The following is an 18,669-nucleotide window of genomic DNA, read 5'->3' on the forward strand; positions in this document are numbered from 1 at the left end:
TCTTCACTAGCTAATACGTCTATTGGTTCGAGAGCTTTCGGGCAGTTTGAGCCAATCAGAAGACCAATCCTGACGTTCGGTAACTGTGTAGGGAGCTCGCTGGCTATGTTTCTGAGATGTTTCCATCGATGGGCAAGATCAGGCGTAGGCACACTTGGGGGTGTGCAGAGGTCCTCTTTAGTGAATATCTTCGGTAGCTGTATGGGATTCTTGCCCTTTAAGTCCGTGACGATTAATCCATTCAAGACCTTAGAGTCGTGCAACTTCGTACCATTAACAGTCTTCACCATGAGCTGTGTATTCACGCCCTTCACCCCCAAGGTGGTCGCGATGTCGTCAATAACGAACGAACCGGTACCGCAGGTGTCAAGCATGGCGTAAGTGCGGACTTCACTTTCAGCAGATTTCAGCCTAACAGGAACGACAGGAACGGCGGTTACTGATTCTTTGGTGCCTACAACATGGCAGAGGGCTTCTTCAACTCCGTTTGAGCATTTAAAACCTTGTCCTTTGGTTGCGGAGGAGAAGAGCTAGCCTGTTTGGAGGCCTCCTGATTGAGGGCTAAGCTGTCATCATGTAGACCCGTTGGATGTCGACGTGAGCAGCTCTTACAGGTCCTCCGCTGAGCACAACCGTTGGATCTATGTCCAGGACTGTAGCAGGCAAAGCAGAGTGATTTCATCTTTAGGGAGTCTTTCCTTTGTGACAAGGATTTCTTCAAGTAGTCCAGACAGTCGTCCAAGTCATGGTTCTTGTTGCACAACTTACAGAGACTAGTGGGAGTGCGTGAGCCTTATTGTTGGTCAGCGGTCACATCTGTCGCGTGACTGGAGGCGAGATGTGAAGTAACATTATGGCTCCCAGGCGTCTTAGACCTGCCAAAGCTTTTACCTCTGCCTTTGCTGGAACGATCGGGTCGATCTGAGGTACCATCTAAACGACGGAGCGTTTCACGAGAGAAGACTGGGTCGGTCGGAATTCCTGCTTCTGCATTAGCGAAGTTCACGAAGTCGGCAAAAGAGGGGATCACTCCACCCGCCACTCTCCTTTTATTTGCTTCTCGGCGCCATCGGTTGTGAAGCGTAAATGGAATCTTGGTTACCATGCTTTGCAAATTGTGAGGATGATTTAAAATAGACAGATAGGTTAGAGTTGTCATCGCGCTCCGGCTCTGACTTAGGAAGATGGAGAATCTGTCTAATGCCAAATCGTCTCCTGGTCGGATGCAGGGCCACTCGTTAATTCTCTTGAGATAGGCGTTGGATATCTTGTATGGGTCCCCATACTTTTCGTTAAGGAGCTTTTTGGCCTCTAGGTACCCGCTGTGTCTATCAAGGTGGAGACATCCCTTGATTAGGTCCTTGGATTCTCCGTGTAAATACTGCTCTAAGTATTGCAGACGTACATCATTCGCGCTGACCTTAGCTTCTACTTGCGATTCAAAACTTCTTATAAAGGTAAAGTACTCCAAAGGATCGCCACTAAACTTGGTCAGTGTAAGAGAAGGCAGTAAACTCTGTTGTTGTTGCTCCGCTAGTAATTCTGTTAATCTGTTCTGTTGTTGAAGGACTTCACAGAACTGCTTAGTGCTTTGATGTGTGTAGGCCATGTATCGAGGTTCACTTGCGAAAGGTTCTTGTTTCGGTTGTCCTAATGGCTCTGTATCTTGCTTTGTTTCCGCGACGTGAAACTCAGGTTCAAAAGGATTCAGACTTGGATGCTGCATTGGCTTGGGAGGTGTTAGTATGATAGGAGCGTCATATAAAGCAGCGGTAAAGCTCACTTTAGTCATAGTGTTAGACGTAACGGCTGGAGACGTGTAAGCGCTTGAGGAAGTCGGAAGAAACGGCCCAGATGAAGTAAATGCCTGTACAGAAGAATCTTTCGGAGACAATTCTTGACGACCAGTCGAATCTGCATCGCTGACACCCCTTTCAATTTCAGCGAACACACCCTCTCGCACGCGAGCAACTGCCAACTGCTCTTCGAGGCGTAACTTCTCGACTCTCAACTCCAACTCTTTCCTTTTCTCCAACATAGCAACTCTGGCCTTTGACTCGGCGGCCTTTGCTTTCTCTTTCGCTCTGCTTGAGGTAATCGAACGGCTAGAATGTCTAGACGATGCCTTTGAACGATGCGATGTGGAATATAACGAGCCAACTTGAGATCTTGTTTCCAAGCTATGTTCGATTGTCTCTTTCGCGGTTGAAATCCAGAGTACAGTTTTGTCTAAAAAGTCGTTAATCCTTTTATTCAGATTAATATACCATTCGTTTGCAACGTCCAAATCCTCCGCGGACTCAAGATCATTTAAAAGAGCAGCGAAACCCGCCTTGAGCTCTTCCACGGAAAAACAAAATGAAGTTAAATTCCTCTCGACGACGTCCACATTCTCTTCATTAGTCGCCAAACTATCGATTTCCTTCATTTGACGTTGGATTCTTCTTATTAAAGTCTGGCAATCCGTCCATCGAACATGAGCGATAAATGCTTTTCCCTTTTCTGTGCGTGGCCTTCGCCTTGTTACACCGGTTGCTAAAGCAGCGTTAGCGAAATCCAAACTGTCGCTTTCCGCTCCAACTTGTTCCCCGATTGGATCCATAACGTTTCAACGAAATGTAGGCGACAAATCCAAGAATGGTCCACGGTTCCAACTCGTCTTTATTACAGTTATTACGAATTACGATTACGGTTGCTAAAAGCGAAACAAAATACAAATTACTAAGGAATACAAATGACGGCTATGAAACGACGAAAATACAGGAAACGGAAAGAAACTAAGCGAAAATACTTACAAACGTTGTGTGGCTAGAAAGTTGAACGGAAAAAATGTACGATGGCTAACAAGACTGGACGAAAAAAACTACAACGATGTTTCCGTGGACGCTGAAACGAAATTGAATTAGAATAAACGATGAAACTTACAAAATAATCTAAGAACAAAGAAAATTATGCAGAGAAATCTAACAGAATGCATAGCGATATCTGAAAAGAATGTGAAAGGAATGTGCAACCATACAAAGAACTACATGCTAAATATATTGACGTGGAATGCGGTCGTAACAGGTTTATTGCCTTTGGCAGTGTGGTTCGTCATTTAAGTCATTTTCATATTACAAACGGATCATAAAAGATGAGAACTTGACAAATACAAATTTAGAATCTTGAAGTATTATTCATTTTACGTTTTACAATTACGTATGTTAAGTGCAATTGAGTTTTGTGTTGTTTATGCCAGCGATCGGGACAGATCCCTCTCTCTTTTGATGTTGTAATTTAGTTAGACAAAAAACAATTGATAAAAATGAGTGAAAAATGCTATTTCAGAATACCAGTGCGAAGGTCTTTGTGAGCTCTTTGATAGACGAGCGAAGAGTGGATACTGAAATCTAGAGCGCGTTCCTCTGATAAGCGCATAAGATGTCTCGTCAGTATTGTTCCTCAATAAATGGCTATTGTACTTTAAAGGAATATCGACAGTCTATAGTTAAGGGGATTCCACGCTTACATTGCGCATTCTTACTGCGCATAATGTTTTGCGTCATTAGCAAACGCCTTTCCTCCTAAACGAGTTATTTTAACGTTATTTTAACTTAGGAATTATCCCCTTTATGTGTAAAACCTTTTAGAAAAACGACAAAAAGAATGAGTTATTGGCAGAAATAGGAGCTTGCCCACCGCTTTGCACGGGTACCTTGATGTACCCGCGATTCCCCGATGGCCACCCCACAGAATTTCGAGTCTTTAAAGGATGATGTCGTGCGATCAGTTTTTTGCCAACTAACCGAATTAGTGCGTCGTTCGCGCATATTTCATATTTTGATTTCAACAGCCAGTTCCAGATAAATATGGACTATTCAAAGAAGCAGTTTTGTTGTAAAAATAAGGTCACTTAATCACCAAAAAGCTAATGAAGCTGATATTTCAACGAAGACCCAAAAGTGGAAACCTTCAGCACAAATCGCCACTAAAACGAACAGCAATTATACACGACTAACCTTTCAATAACAAGTGAGAGGAATTATTTTTTAGATACAAAATATATACGGTTGTGATGGACATGCTCCAGTAAGAACCCACAAACATGACTACGGAGACCTCATCTTTCTAAATTAAGGAAAGGATTTCAACTAGAGTTAAATCTTAAATGCCAGCCTTGGAACAGCTGCAACGGAAGTTTTATAGGAAACTTCGACCATCGATTGTCTGTTTTCTTTTAACGACAGCATAATGTCAGCGGGGAAAACATGATAACATGAAAAAGTAATGAGAAAGGGAAATGGCAATACAATAAAAACTAAGCAATAAAGAAACTACACGAGAATCCTCGTGACGTCTTTGTTTTCATTTTCATACTTATAACGTTCGATTATCAAAATACTGTATAAGCTACCACGCACAAATTTTCCAAAAATGCTAAGCGCTTGTTCTCCGCCGGATAGCCGAACAAGAACCACAACTGCCCAGTATCTTTCACTCAGGTAAGCTATTTAAGCTAAGGGAACTGAAAAACTATAAAGAACACCAAGTCAGCTGTCTTTTTTGTGATATTACGAACCCTGCAAGGTTCGGTTTGCATTCGTCGGTGGTAGAAGAGTGACCTGATTACACACGAGCTAGTTTTCCTAACAAACTAATCAGAGTACGACAATTAAGTTTTCTTTATTCTCTAATGTAGTTCAAACTATGGTTGCTCTATAACAGCCTCAACAGTTGTGGAAAAAAGAAATTCGAAAAGGAAAATCTCTACATCAGCTCGAGAATATTTTTGGAGTAAAAAAGCAGCAGTTTTGCGTTTTCAAGTTATCATATAACGAGTTTTATATTCTGGAGTACACACGGGCAACAACATTTGTCAAGTTTGTTACTTTCCTTGAGAAATCTCCTGGTTCAAATCGAGGGCGCGTATTTTTGTAGGACTTTTTAGGAAAGCTTGTCACTCAAGACACCAGCTAACTTGCTGAGGATAATTCATCACAGCAAGTTTGTTCATACTTCAGATCTTTTACACCGGCACATGCATCGAAAAACTTGTGACGTAAAAATTGAATTTTTGGCGAAGGCTATGTAGTTCTCCCGCTCGGACAATACCGCCAGGTACACAGGGTAATCGATTTTATCTTCAACCTTATTTTCGTTCATGTTATATCCTTAGTAGATATGAAAACAATCAGTTCTTTTGTAACAAAAAATGCATCAATTACAATACCTAAATCGAAACATCAGTGAACCTTTTTTTCTTCACAGCTTAAAAAATACAATATGTAAATACTCAATTTAACATGCATTTTTTTGTTGCAGAGGGAACATTTTTTCAGAATTATTTCCAGCACTGAGGAATCGGGCGAAGGAACAATTTCTGTTCTGTAAGTAGCTTGAAAGAAATGTCTTGTTTCGCCGTGTCCGACTTGAATGATTCAGATGGTTGTAACTTTTCATTTTAATTCTTTTAATGGGCCTCAAATATCTAAGAAAGAATCAGTTCCGAAACAGTTGTGCCGTGGAGTTTTAAATATATAGGAAAAAGGAATTTTTTTTGCGATTGTTTTAGCGATTCTAAAATTATTAAGGAGTTTTTAGAAACAACCTCGTTTTGTGTTTAGTTAACTTTCTTGTGACATTGGATACTCCTGGCGCAACTGACTTACAAAAAAATACAGTTGACGTGATTTTAGCATTATTCAGAAGGTAGCAAATTTTTTGAACAAAACATTTTCAAACAGATTAACTCGTTGCTTGTTGCTTAGATCATTGTTATGAGTTGCTAAGTCGGTAGCTCAGCAAGTTTAAACATGTTTTGAACATACAATTCTATTAGCAGTGACAATTGGTTTAAAATTTTCCGTTTCAGTTATAGCAACCATGAACGAATCATGTGTTGTGTTAATATTATATTGATTTGCCCATGGAGCTGGCAGGGTGTTGTGCGAAGGACAGATTTTCCCAAAATCTGTTTTCGTTTGTATCGCCTCGCGACTCCATCTCTTGTAATGCTATCTTTCGGCGCCATCACAGCCGGCTTGTGGGAATTCTAGGCGAAGGCTATGTAGTTCTCGCGGTTTACGCCACAGCAAAATGATAACAAGCGCTCGGACAATATCGAGGTATTTCACCAGGTAATTTCATCATCACAGGGCAATCGACTTTGTCATCCACCTCATTTTCGTTCATGTCATGAAAAATGCATCAATTACAAGACCAGAAATCGAAACATGAACCTTCTTCCTTGTCAACTTAAAAGATATATTAATACTGAAGTTAACATGCATTTTTCGTTGCAGAGGGAATATTTTTTCAGAATTATTTCCAGCACAGACGAGTCGATTATTTTACTTCCTGCTAAGGTATGTACTGAAAAATTATTGTTCTGTAACGCCATGTTTTCCTTTTGGCATAGAAACGAAAGTTTATTAAGTTTTTATTTTAAGTGGTTTGTCCAAAGTCTTAAAAGTAACTCTCACACTCGGATCATGCAGCAGCTCCGGAAATAATAGTCAGTACGTGAAATTCATGTCACAAATGTACACAAGGGAAGCCTCTTACAGAAATCCATAAACGGGAACGAACATTTAATGACACATTTTCTTGCAAAAGATGAAAGTGTGCCGTGATTAATGTAACATTGTGTGCAATCAGTGATCGGTAGCTGAGGGCTGTTTTTTGATGTGAAGCAAGCGTAACTTTTGCCACTGAGAAACGCATGCACAAATTGGACAGGCAAAATATTTTAAACTTTTCTTTGCGCTTGCGTTCAATTTAAAGAGTTAAGATGGAATCGTGTGTGCTTGTGTTTCCGGGTAAACCGGGCCTGAGGAACAGTGCTGACAAGATCACTTGTCAAGACTTCCATCTGTTTCCTTTGCTTTCATTTTTTAAATTTTAATTTTCGAAATTTATGAAAAAAAAAAAAGGTAAAATTTCAGTGCAATAACAAGGTTCTACAGTAGTATAACAGGTGGCCATGGATGATGGATGCTATGTGGCTTAGAAACATTGATTTGGCTTCAATTGGTAGATTTATAAAACTTTTGCTAAACATATCGGGAATAACAAAGAAACAATTTACCCTGATAGAAATCTTTTTTTTCCCAGAGAGATGGTTAATGCTTCTGATCCGCAAAACAGAACACAGAATGAAGCAAGTTTCCAGTTGTTCTCTTCATCTGAGTGTATTGCCTGGCTTCCAGTATTGCTGACCGAGTCTGTTGCTATAGTAACTCTTAATATCCTTACAATTATTGTTTTTATCAAAAATCGCAGTCTTCGTAAGCGAAGCATGTACCTGGTGATCAACCTGGCAGTTGCAGATATGTTTGTTGGAGGATGTTCAAAAATCACATATTTTGTTTCCTTTGGAGAATCATGCTCCTTTTGGAATATCCAAAGACCGCCTTTGCTTGTCGAATTTTACATGGTGTACTTTTTTCCTGCAGCTTCTCTGACAAACCTCGCTGCGATCTCGTTAGAACGAGCGCACGCGACGTTTCGTCCTTTCAGACATCGTGTTATTAAAGAGTGGGTGTTTGGATTTATTATTACAATCATTTGGGTTACATCTGGGCTGTTACCAATTGCTATTTATTTCCTTCGCAACCCTGTGAACTATGACAACTATATTTGGAGTTTATTCAATGGTTTTTGTTTATTTGTCATTTGTGTTTCTTATGTGTCCCTTGCTGTCAAAATTTCTTGTGGAGCTCATCCTCAGCACCATGGTGCAGCCAGCAGAGAAAGAAAACTAACCAAAACATTGTTCATTGTGACTGTGGTATCTTTGCTGCTGTGGCTTCCATTTACCATATTTACTGTCCTGTTGGTCTATTTACCTTCCATTCTTCCTCCTTACCCGGTGTTTTCTCATCTTGAAGGGGCTTTCATCGTTTTGTTTGTTGCAAACTCCCTTGTAAATCCTATTTTATATGCAGTCAGAATGCCAGACTTTAAAAGAGTTCTCCTTTCGCTTTTTCGACGTCAGCGAAGACAAGTTGAGATTATTCCCCTCGGTCCCTTGTGATTACAAAGGGTATGTGTTGCCATAAACGTTTATTATTATCGGCTAAACTGGAAGTCTTTTGAGAGACAGAAGAAAAGTGAAGAGGGCACCAGAAAAGGAACTTGCCAGGTGAATTTTAAAAAATAAACAGGTCTATTGCATTTGGCAGTGTGGTTCGTCATCAAGTCATATTCGTATTTTAAACGGACCATCAGACTTGAGAACTTGACAAGTATACATTTGAAATTTTGAGCAATTATCCATTTTACGTTTTGCAATGATGTGTGTTAGTGTATTTCAGTTTTGTGTTGTTTATGCCAGCGGTCGGGACAGATCCCTCTCTCATTTGATGTTGCAATTCATTTACACACACACACACACACACACTGGCACACACAAAACAACACTGATGTCCAGAAATGCACCTAACCCTGAATATGGGTACTTCATATAAAACAGACCTTTTAGTCGTTTTCATATGACTTAACGTTTGACAGAATTATCTGTGTTTTAGTAAGAATTAAGGCTAGGGGACACCTTGTGATGTCTATCAAACAGTTCATGAATCTCATTTGCGTGCATTTCTGGACATATCTAAAAAAAATGAGTTGAAATATTATTTCAGAATGTCAGTGCGAAGGTCTTTGTGAGCTCTTTGATAGACGAGGGAAGAGCGGATACTAAAATCTAGAGCACGTTCCTGTGATAGGCGCATGCAAGGACAGATTCACGAAGCGCTCCTAAGTTAAGATGTCTCCTCAGTATTGTACATTGAGTGGATTGAGCTCCTTCACGGACAAGGTGACCTATCTTTTTTATTTCATTTCTAAAAATAGTACATAGTAGTGAACAATTACAGAAAGTTTAAGAAAATTTTCACGACAACTTTTATTTCGCCGGAATCACCTTAAAGAACAATACTTACGGTACGTCTTAATTTAGCAGGGTTTCATTAATGTAGTCCCTGGAGTTATAACAAGTACAATAGACCAAGAAATGGTCTATTGTTCCGGCTCAACTTTGGGCATTGTGCCGTTAGACAATAGTCCTTTTGTCTTTGGTAGCGCTGAGGGACCTTGGTCGAAGCTAAACGAAAAAGCTCATTACTGATCGGGAAATTGGCGGCGTGACAAGTTAGCTGTATTGGGGGAGTGGGCAGAGTAAATTTGCACTCGTCAGGTCTATTGTCACTATGGCGTTGTATCTAAGTTATGTAGCTGTAAAAAGATTCCAATAGCTAATTAGGTGGTTACTAGTTGACCTGGTCGTTTAGATCAGTAACTTGTCTTTTAATTTGTATTAAAGCTACAGGCATAGTGAACTAAGTAGAGCAGTACGGTTTTATTTGAGCGTCGTAAAACCAATTTAAATAATTTGCATGGCCAATCACAACGGACGCAAACAGCGCATTGAACCAACCAAAACCTGAAGTAAATACATATAACCGACGCCGAGCGCGGGAAAACGTGGTGCGAGCAAACTGTGAACTTTGGCAACAAATTACCGAGAAAGCAGTCAACCAAAGCGAAGCATTAGCGAAATTACTTTCGATACTCATTTGAAAACCGCTGTTTTAGTCATCTTGAATTTTTATCAGAGTAGTTTTTATTTCAGCTAGATGCTTAATAATGCATTTAAGTAACTTATCAGTATAGCAATTAAGACTTCTTTAGTACACTCATTCTACATGTATTTACATAATTAATATTGTGATTAGAATTAAACATTTTTCCTTGACTTTAACTGTAAGACGTGAAATTTCAATACATATTGGATGATATTCAAGAGAGGATGATATTATAATCGTTATCTGATTTCTAGTGAATAACACTGTATGCACAATATAGCTATTTGATGGTATTATGATAATTAATACTAGTGTACTATTTCAGATTCGATACATAATCAATATGTGTTAGATTTAGAGTCGTTAGTTAAGATTGAACTTAAGTTTCGATACTTATTTGATCAATTTTGATCGATGTATCTTTGATTGATGTCAGTATTTAAAAAGGTTAGTCTAGGTACAAAGGAGCTTCAATAAATAAAACTTAAACCATTTGCTGGTTACCCTTATGGTGCTTATTTTGGCACAGTTCCACGCAGCTCTATGTTAACTTTTGGCAAGGCTTCACCGAACGATTTTTTTCGAGCCTGACCTGGCTAATAATTCGGCATATTTTTATTTGAATGCAAATAGGGCCTTTCTCTAATTTGTTCGGAAAAACCCAACATCATAACTTCATAAATGTCGAAGTCTAAGAAATTGAGAATACGTGATGGAGTCTTTTACGTGTGAGGGTTGCGAAGACAGTCACAGTAAGTCCAATCAAGTTCTTCTTTGCTGAATGAAGTTGTTGGCAAAGACCCCAGTCAGGCCAAAAACAATTTAAGGAAACTATTCACGATCTTATCACCCCACAATTCGAAAGCTAATTTTACTACTCCAACAACCTCATGAATTTACTTCAAATCTAAAAATTACAAACCTGACAACCCTGACCGACGAGCTGTTTCTCCTATCAGCTGCCCCATCAAGATCATTCTACTGAGATACTTGGAAAGACTGCGATGCGCCCGCGATTCTCCCTTCCGCACCGACTACTCCAAGCACTCAAACACTTCTACTTGAGCAAGCCTGTTTTTACGAACCGTTTTTTTGTTTAGCCTGCATAATAACCGTTTTCAGTTTAAGCCAAGTGGGGCAAGCACGAAAGGCGCGCGAGGGCATTGGACAAAAAGGAGCAAAAAAAGTAGGAGCGGAAGTGGGGGGGGGGGGGGGGGGGGAACAGGGCGGGGAAGGAAAAGAAACGCCTGCCGCGGAGCCCAGACATTTTAACGAATGCCTCCAAATGACTTAGCTCCCTTGGGGTCTACACTGTCACGTCAAATATCGCATGTGATTGATGAGAACCAATCATTTTTAACTTCTGGTAAATTTCAGCGAGCAACTTGTTTACTCCAAGATGCAGTTGTTTCGTATACCAACAAAGAAATTTTTATTCAAACTCTGTAACCATAAATAGATTGGGGAAGCCTTCAGTAAATACTGAGTAAATATAGAAATGTAAACCGCCATGAGACTTGGTGATCTGTGAGGTATATAAAAATCCATTCATTCATTCATTCATTCATTCACTCACTCACTCACTCACTCACTCACTCACTCACTCACTCACTCACTCACTCACTCACTCACTCACTCACTCATTCATTCATTCATTCATTCATTCATTCATTCATTCATTCATTCATTCATTCATTCATTCATTCATTCATTCATTCATTCATTCATTCATTCATTCATTCATTCATTCATTCATTCATTCATTCATTCAATTTAGAAGATTTTCTCGAGCTTTACGTCGCTCGAACAAAGCGTAGATAAAATTGCCCAAGACAAATTTTACTTATGTTTTAGAACACCAACTCATTTGCTTACAGCTGGAATACAGACAGAATGAGCTTGTGCCATATGGCTAAATACTTCCTCGCGTTTCCAGGATAAAATTGTATTTCGCGTAGCGGGAAATACAAAGTCTCTGTAAATATCAACCAGAGGTGTGCAATAGCGAAAAATTCAAAATTCTCAAAAAAATTCACAACATAGCCCACGGTAAACTATTGCAAGAAATACATGTTTTACTTCGATCCGATAATTATTTTTGATGTGAGGCTATGGTCTTGAATTTACCGCTCCTAAACCGGGTTTTCGGTGTCTGACACCACATGTTGCGAAGACCGTGTTTTAAAAATCAAACCAGTTTTGTTCCAAACGAAAAACATCCAGTCTGATAAAGTACATAATTATGGACATCATGAATGGTATGTTACTCATCTGAAGTGAAAATTAAATATTTAGGAGATTTTTCAATATTTACAATTTTTTAAACGATTTCTCGTGATGCCAAATTGTCAAATTTGCAAGGCCAAAATCATCAACTGGTACATGGCGTTGAGGATAAAGATTTACACCACGTGAAAGAGCATCATTTCTTCTTATAAAATCCGCTTTCAAAACAATGGGCAACACAGAAGGAAATTTTTGAGGCCGCGAATTCCAAGTAGTACTTTAGTGAAATTTGAGCTTTTAATCTGTCACGGCATTCCGATGCTAAAACTCAGCTAAAACTCAGATAAACACAACATGAAAACTTTTCAAACAACAATTGTTTGTTGGTACTTGCTAGAGGTTTTGGCCCACGTTCATAATATTACTCTCCATGGTTTTTAATCATTTCGGGCAGGCACAAAAGATTGTAGCAGTATTATTAGACCCCGAGTTCAAAAGCGTGTAAAGGTCACAAAGGTCAGTTTACGTAGTCAACGTTTTGAATTCGGACCAGAATGTTTTGCATTGAATCCTTCTTTAGAACAAATGAAACAATAGCTACAAGTGCTACGTGATTCATACCTTTTTAGCGAGCTTTCTGTACATTGTAGAAATCATCACATCAATCAGGAACGATATATGCATTTTGCCGCGATTTAAAAATACGTTTAACGGCAGAGATTGCGTTACAGTTTGCGCAGACCCCTTGCCCCCAGTGGGATGGGGACTCCTATATCAAATTGACGAGTTGATCGTCATAAATTTTGAAAAGTACTACTAAAAGGTACCAGAATTTGTTTTGTAGCCGTGGTCTGTATAATTTTCCCACTTAGTGGTACCAATTCTAAAAGGAATACGCTAAGTGACAGTTGACTGATAGTTAAAATAACTTTCTCTTATATGTTTTCGCTCATACCCTACAACTGGCTAAAAGGTACCGCCATACCTTTGACAGGTACCAAACCACGAATTTTATCCCCCGAAAGCTACGATCACCCCCGTCAATTTTTTTATAAAGGTTCACCCCCCGGGTACCCTGCGAGCCGGAGACCCTTCGACTTATCTAGGAAGATCAAAGGACCTCTGCTCGAATGGTACCCCCCGGGCACATGCTAAGGGTTATTTTTCACTGCCCCCTCGATACAAACTGTAACTGCAATTTACTTGTGAGCTGTATTTTCTGTCACTGAACTTTCTAAACGTGCAGTTAGCCCACGTTGGTATTCAGATCGCTTCAGTTTGTTTATTTTGCTCTGCAATCCAACTTTTAAAATGCTCGATTCTGGTTTCACGGCGTTCAAACAAATTGAGCCGAAATGGTATCGTGTTAGTATGCTTCGATTGTTGGAGGACAATGTGGACAAAGTTTTGGAAATCCAGCGAATACCCAATGTATTCCAATCAGAGATTGTGGCACAGACATTCGAAACTATCTAAGGGCCACGGGGTTTGCTGACTGAACACTGAAAACTGAGGCGGAGCTTCTCGTAGGCAGAGCAGGTATCGAATTACTGTAACGCAAAACTCCTGACCTTAAATAAGAATTACCTTTAATAACGCTTGCAATTTGATTCTGAATTACTGGTTATTACATCCACACACATTTGTGATTTTTAGTGATTTTTTTTAAAGTTATTTGGCCCTGTGCTTTGTCACTGTTACAGTTTCCCGACGTAAAGAATGGGGAGCTTAGTGGGGAGGCGGCAGGGTAAGAGCGTGGAGGGAAACGGGGTTGCGTCACCACTGTCGTCCCTACTTTCCCCAATTCCTGCAGTACGACTCACACCTGCTACAGTCGACCACAGTACATTGTCAGCAGTTATAGGGAGGGACGTAGGGGGAGCAATTTTTGTCAGAAAAAGGGCCAGGGTTTCACAGCCTGGACGTCACAGCTACGCTCCTTTGGCTGTAAAGCCAGTTCTACAAAGTGACATAACTAACTGACTAAACTTCAGGGCAAAATTTCCCTTGATATCTTCGAAATCAATGACAGCCATCTAATCAGGTCTATTTGCTCAAGACATCGAGATGCTCATGGCATCAGACGGCGCTGCAGCAGCTAATCATTTCAAGCAAACGAAGGGAGATCGGAGCATCACATTTGTGCAATCTAGACTTATCCACAAGATATTAGTGCCTGTCGGCTTTCGCAAGTACTCTAAAAATTCAGAGCATAGCACCATATATTCAGGCAACATGATCTTGTTGGATCGTGTTCTTACTTTGACCCATTAAACGGGGGGTGACAACTCTAGCAAACGCTGTTTGAGCAATACTAGGTCTTAACCTTAGACGTCCCGAAAATTTGGATCATCTTCCCGAATTTCTGGAAGACATCTCCTTTGATGTCCCGATTTTTTTCTGCAATGTCCCGGAATTGTAGCGTGTTTCCCGGAAAAATACTTTGTGTCTGCTCAAATTCCATTACTGATGGATGAACTATCTTTTATCGCATGAAAACTATCATACAACAGACAAATTTTGTGAACAATAAATTGAAATTGGGTCTTATCCAGATGAACTAGACAGTCACATTGCTTTTAACTCTCCTTGAGTAGCATTCATGGTAGCCTCGCGAAACGCCCCTCGGGGACGGGAGTGATGAGAAGCGGCTGTATTCGCAGGCTACGTTAGACTGAAATTTGAAAAACTTTATCAAAAATCAAAACAACTGCGCGAGTGTAGACGCAACCAGATAAAATTGTGATAACCCAAAACCGTAATCTCAGTTTGACCTGATTATATAATTAATTGTCTTTGGGGTCTAGCTGGACGAAACATCGCTTTCTATCCCGTGGACAAGGGCGTACGTAAGTGCAAGGTCAGCGGTCTACCGGTGAAATGTATGTAACACAATCTTTGTGACCAAATGTATAACACGGCCTAAAGTTTTACGATGCTTCCTATAGATGTCCCATATTTCTTAAACATCTAGTGTGGCCGCTCAAAGGTATGAATTACATCGCACTATTAGCTATTTGCTCCATTTTTTTCAAAGTAAGATTGAATAAAAGAAGAAGTGGTTTCATTTTATTCCATATTTACTAGTGTTGCGACCGGTTGACAACGTAAACTGACCCGTGTACGGCTTTTGAACTCCGCTAAAATTTTTTGACACTGCCCCTAAAAGATAGAAAACCAAGGAAAATAGTCTTATAAGCATAGGTCATGCACAGGCAGTGCCCTGTAGCAAGAATTAATAAACCATTGTTGTTTGAAACGTTTTCATGTTGCGTTTGTCTGAGTTTTAGCATCGGAATGCCGTGACAGAAAAGCTTAAATTTCACTAAAGTACTACTTGGAATTCGCGGCCTCCAAAATTTCCTTCTGTGTTGCCCATAGTTTTGAAAGCGGATTTTATAAGAAGAAATGATGCTCTTTCACGTGGTGTAAATCTTTATCCTCAACGCCATGTACCAGTTGATGATTTTAGCCTTGCAAATTTGACAATTTGGCATCACGAGAAATCGCTTAAAAAATTGTAAATATTGAAAAATCTCCTAAATATTTAATTTTCACTTCAGATGAGTAACATACCATTCATGATGTCCATAATTATGTACTTTATCAGACTGGATGTTTTTCGTTTGGAACAAAACTGGTTTGATTTTTAAAACACGGTCTTCGCAACATGTGGTGTCAGACACCGAAAACCCGGTTTAGGAGCGGTGAATTCAAGATCATACCCTCACATCAAAAATAATTATCGGATCGAAGTAAAACATGTATTTCTTGCAATAGTTTACCGTGGGCTATATTGTGAATTTTTTTGAGAATTTTGAATTTTTCGCTATTGCACACCTCTGGTTGATATTTACAGACATCCGCTCTTAAGGCTTCCTCGATCTATTTATGGTTACAGAGTTTGAATAAAAAATTCTTTGTTCGTATATGAAACAAGCTTTCAGACCAGCCAATTTTCCTTCCAGCTTTTCGTGTTTTGAGACCGCTGACAGCCAAAACAAATTTTCTTAAATTTTAAAATTCCGGCGGGATTTCGAAAAACGAACTACACCATGTTTGTTAAGACGATAATACCTACCAACAAACTAAAGCGCAATGAAAACTATATTTTGAGCGTGACCGAAAATTCTTGATTTTGCTCTATGTTAATGGACATTTGTTCTTAAAGTAACTTTGCTCCGGTTTTAACTGAATTAAAGTATCTCCCTGCGAAAGTAGTTTAGTCGTTTCTAAAAACAAAGCAAACTCGAAATCGAATTGATACTCGAAAGAGTTCTCTTCGACCTCGGCCATATTTTTGTCTTTAAAAAACAAGAACCAGACGTCGTTTTGGTCTATGAGTTTGACTGAAAGACGATTGACCAATGGTAATACATCACTGCTTCCCGTTTGTTGATTAACGGCGTTCGGTAAAATGTCTGGGGGCAGCGGCAGGCGCTTCCTTTCCTTCCCCGTTCCTTCTCCCCCCCCCCCCCCCCCCCTTCGCTCCTTTTTGTCCAATGCCCTCGCGCATCTTTCGCGCTTGCCCCACATGGCTTAAAGGAAACGGAAACGACTGCTAAGAAGGCTATGTTTTTTTTCTTCTGCTACATTTTCCCATTTTCTCTTATTTTCCATTTTTAAAACCTTAATGCAATTTTGTGTTCAATCAAGTTATTTCCTCTATTTAGGAAAACAATGACCAACTTTAGATATCTTGCTGTTCAGCAAGCTAAGGTTTGAAGGAGACACACAAAAGAGTTAAATAACACGCTCATTCACCTCCACTTTCTTGTAAACGCTAAGCTGTCAAGCTGAATTTATCGTGAACCGAAAGGAGCCCATTTCAGGTAAGTAGCATTTAACGTTCTACAAATGCTTAGCTTTGTTTGCGGGGAGGAGTATCCCCCTCCCTGTGCCCGGATATCCCCTTATCTGAATAACCGAGTAAGACCACAGGCAGCCCAAGCTCAAGCTGTGAGCGTATGTTCATCTTGCGTAGCGTCACGTCGACTATTTATCTGCCAGTAGCTAGTTTTGTCCTTAATTATGCTAATGTGTGCTAATGAGGCAAAACATATCAAAAAAGGTCTGCTATATCAGGGTGGTTATCGTAGCAGAGGATATCACGTCCAAGGTATGAGATTGTCTGGTCAGTGCATGGCGACACAATGCCATTTTTTTAAAAAAACATAATGGAGGATACGGTTGGTGATGCAACTCAAGTATCTTTTACATGTTAGTAAGAATCTGTTGTTGATCTGACTTTTCAGATCACGGAAAACTGATATTAAAGTTTAGTAGGAGGGATTTAGTCTAATTAAAGACCTTAGCTGTTATGTCAATATGAGTGATAGTTTTTTTATGAAGGCAATAAAGATCAATAAGTATACCGCGCAAGAAATGAACTTAATTCTACTTTACCGCTAAATTGTACAAATTATCGTGCAAGTTATAATGCCAAACCAATGTAAAACCAAACCAATTACGCTGGCCAATCATAACGGGTGCAAACAGCACAATGAATCAATAGAAACCTGAAGTAAATACATGTAACCGACGCCGATCGCGGGAAAACGTGTGCAAACAAACCGCGATTGGTTTGGCGCGAACTTTGACAACAAATTGCAAAGAGCAGTGAAGTAAACCAAAGCATTAACGAAATTACTTTCGACATTCATTTGAAAACCGCTCTTTAAGTCATCTTGAATTTTTATCAGAGTAGCTTTTACCTCAGCTAGATGTTAATAATTCATTTAGGTAACTTATCAGTATAGCAATAAAGAGTTCTTTAGTGCACTCATTGTACAAGTATTTACATATATTAAGTTAGTTGGTTGTAGAAATGAATTTTGCATTTGTTTTGGTTTTTGCTTTTCTTTGCCTTGTGATTGGTTAGTAAGTGTCGCGCCATACTATTTCAGCCAATGAGAAGCAAAACCAAAACCAATCGTGACTTGTCCACACTGTTCTTCCCGCGCTTGGCGCCGGTTACATGCACTTGTTGGGAATTCTGATTGGTCTCCGTCTACATCTGTTGTGATTGGTTGAAGCAATTACTTAGCGTTTGGATGAACTACAATCAATTGAAAACTGATCTAAGATCATTTTGCTTAAGCTGAACTTGAGACTGATCTTATGTAGACATCGCAACGTTGCTTGCTCATTTTGTCACAATTGGTTATTAATATTGTGAATAGTATTGAACATTTTTCAGTGATTTTAACTGTAAGACGTGAAATTTCAATACATATTGGATAATATTCAAGAGAGGATGATATTATAATCGTTATCCGATTACTAGTGAATAACACTGTAGTCACAATATAGCTATTTGATGGTATTATGGTAATTTGTACTAGTGTACTTTTTCAGATTCGATACATAATCAAAGCAATTATTTGCATATGTGTTTGATTTAGAGTCGTTAGTTAAGATTGACCTAAAGTTTCGATACTTAATTGATCAGTTTTGATCGATGTATCTTTGATTCGTGTCTATTTAAAAAGGCTATAGTCTATGTACAAAGGAGCTTTAAAAATAAAACTTAAACTAATTGCTGGTCAAACTTATGGTGCTTATTTTGGCACAGTTCCATGCAGCTCTATGTTAATTTTTAGCGAGGCTTCACTATTTCACCCAACTTTTTTTTAGCTTTACCTGGCTAATAATTTAACATATTTTTATTTTAATGCAAATGGCGTCTTTCTCTGATTTGTTAGAAAAACCAGGATCAATACTTCATAAATGTCGAAATCTAAGAAATTGAGAATACGGGATGGGGTTTTTACGTAGGAGGGTTGAGAAGACAGTCACAGTAAATCCGAGAAAGTTCTTGTTTGCTGAATGAAGTTGTTGGCAAAGATCTCAGTCAGGCCAACAATTAGTTGTTAAGGAAACT

General features: G+C 39.4%; 1 protein-coding gene and 2 long non-coding RNA genes across 3 annotated transcripts in view; all 3 read left to right on the forward strand.

Moving 5' to 3' along the window:
• LOC146464044 (uncharacterized) overlaps window positions 1–18,669 on the forward strand; it is a 198,706-nt gene that overhangs the window by 41,227 nt on the left and 138,810 nt on the right. The gene's annotated exons all lie outside the window — the stretch shown is intronic.
• LOC146464046 (uncharacterized) overlaps window positions 1–18,669 on the forward strand; it is a 35,740-nt gene that overhangs the window by 4,403 nt on the left and 12,668 nt on the right. The gene's annotated exons all lie outside the window — the stretch shown is intronic.
• Window positions 6,317–8,928, forward strand: LOC146464047 (pinopsin-like). The gene is made up of 2 exons (XM_085083736.1): window positions 6,317–6,344; window positions 7,093–8,928. The coding sequence occupies exon 2, from the start codon at window positions 7,097–7,099 to the stop codon at window positions 8,012–8,014; it is 918 nt and encodes a 305-aa protein (XP_084939862.1). The 5' UTR covers window positions 6,317–6,344; window positions 7,093–7,096; the 3' UTR covers window positions 8,015–8,928.

This window comes from Pavona decussata, unplaced genomic scaffold (genome assembly GCF_977016875.1).
Source record: "Pavona decussata unplaced genomic scaffold, jaPavDecu1.1 SCAFFOLD_169, whole genome shotgun sequence".
In the NCBI taxonomy this organism is placed as follows: domain Eukaryota; kingdom Metazoa; phylum Cnidaria; class Anthozoa; order Scleractinia; family Agariciidae; genus Pavona; species Pavona decussata.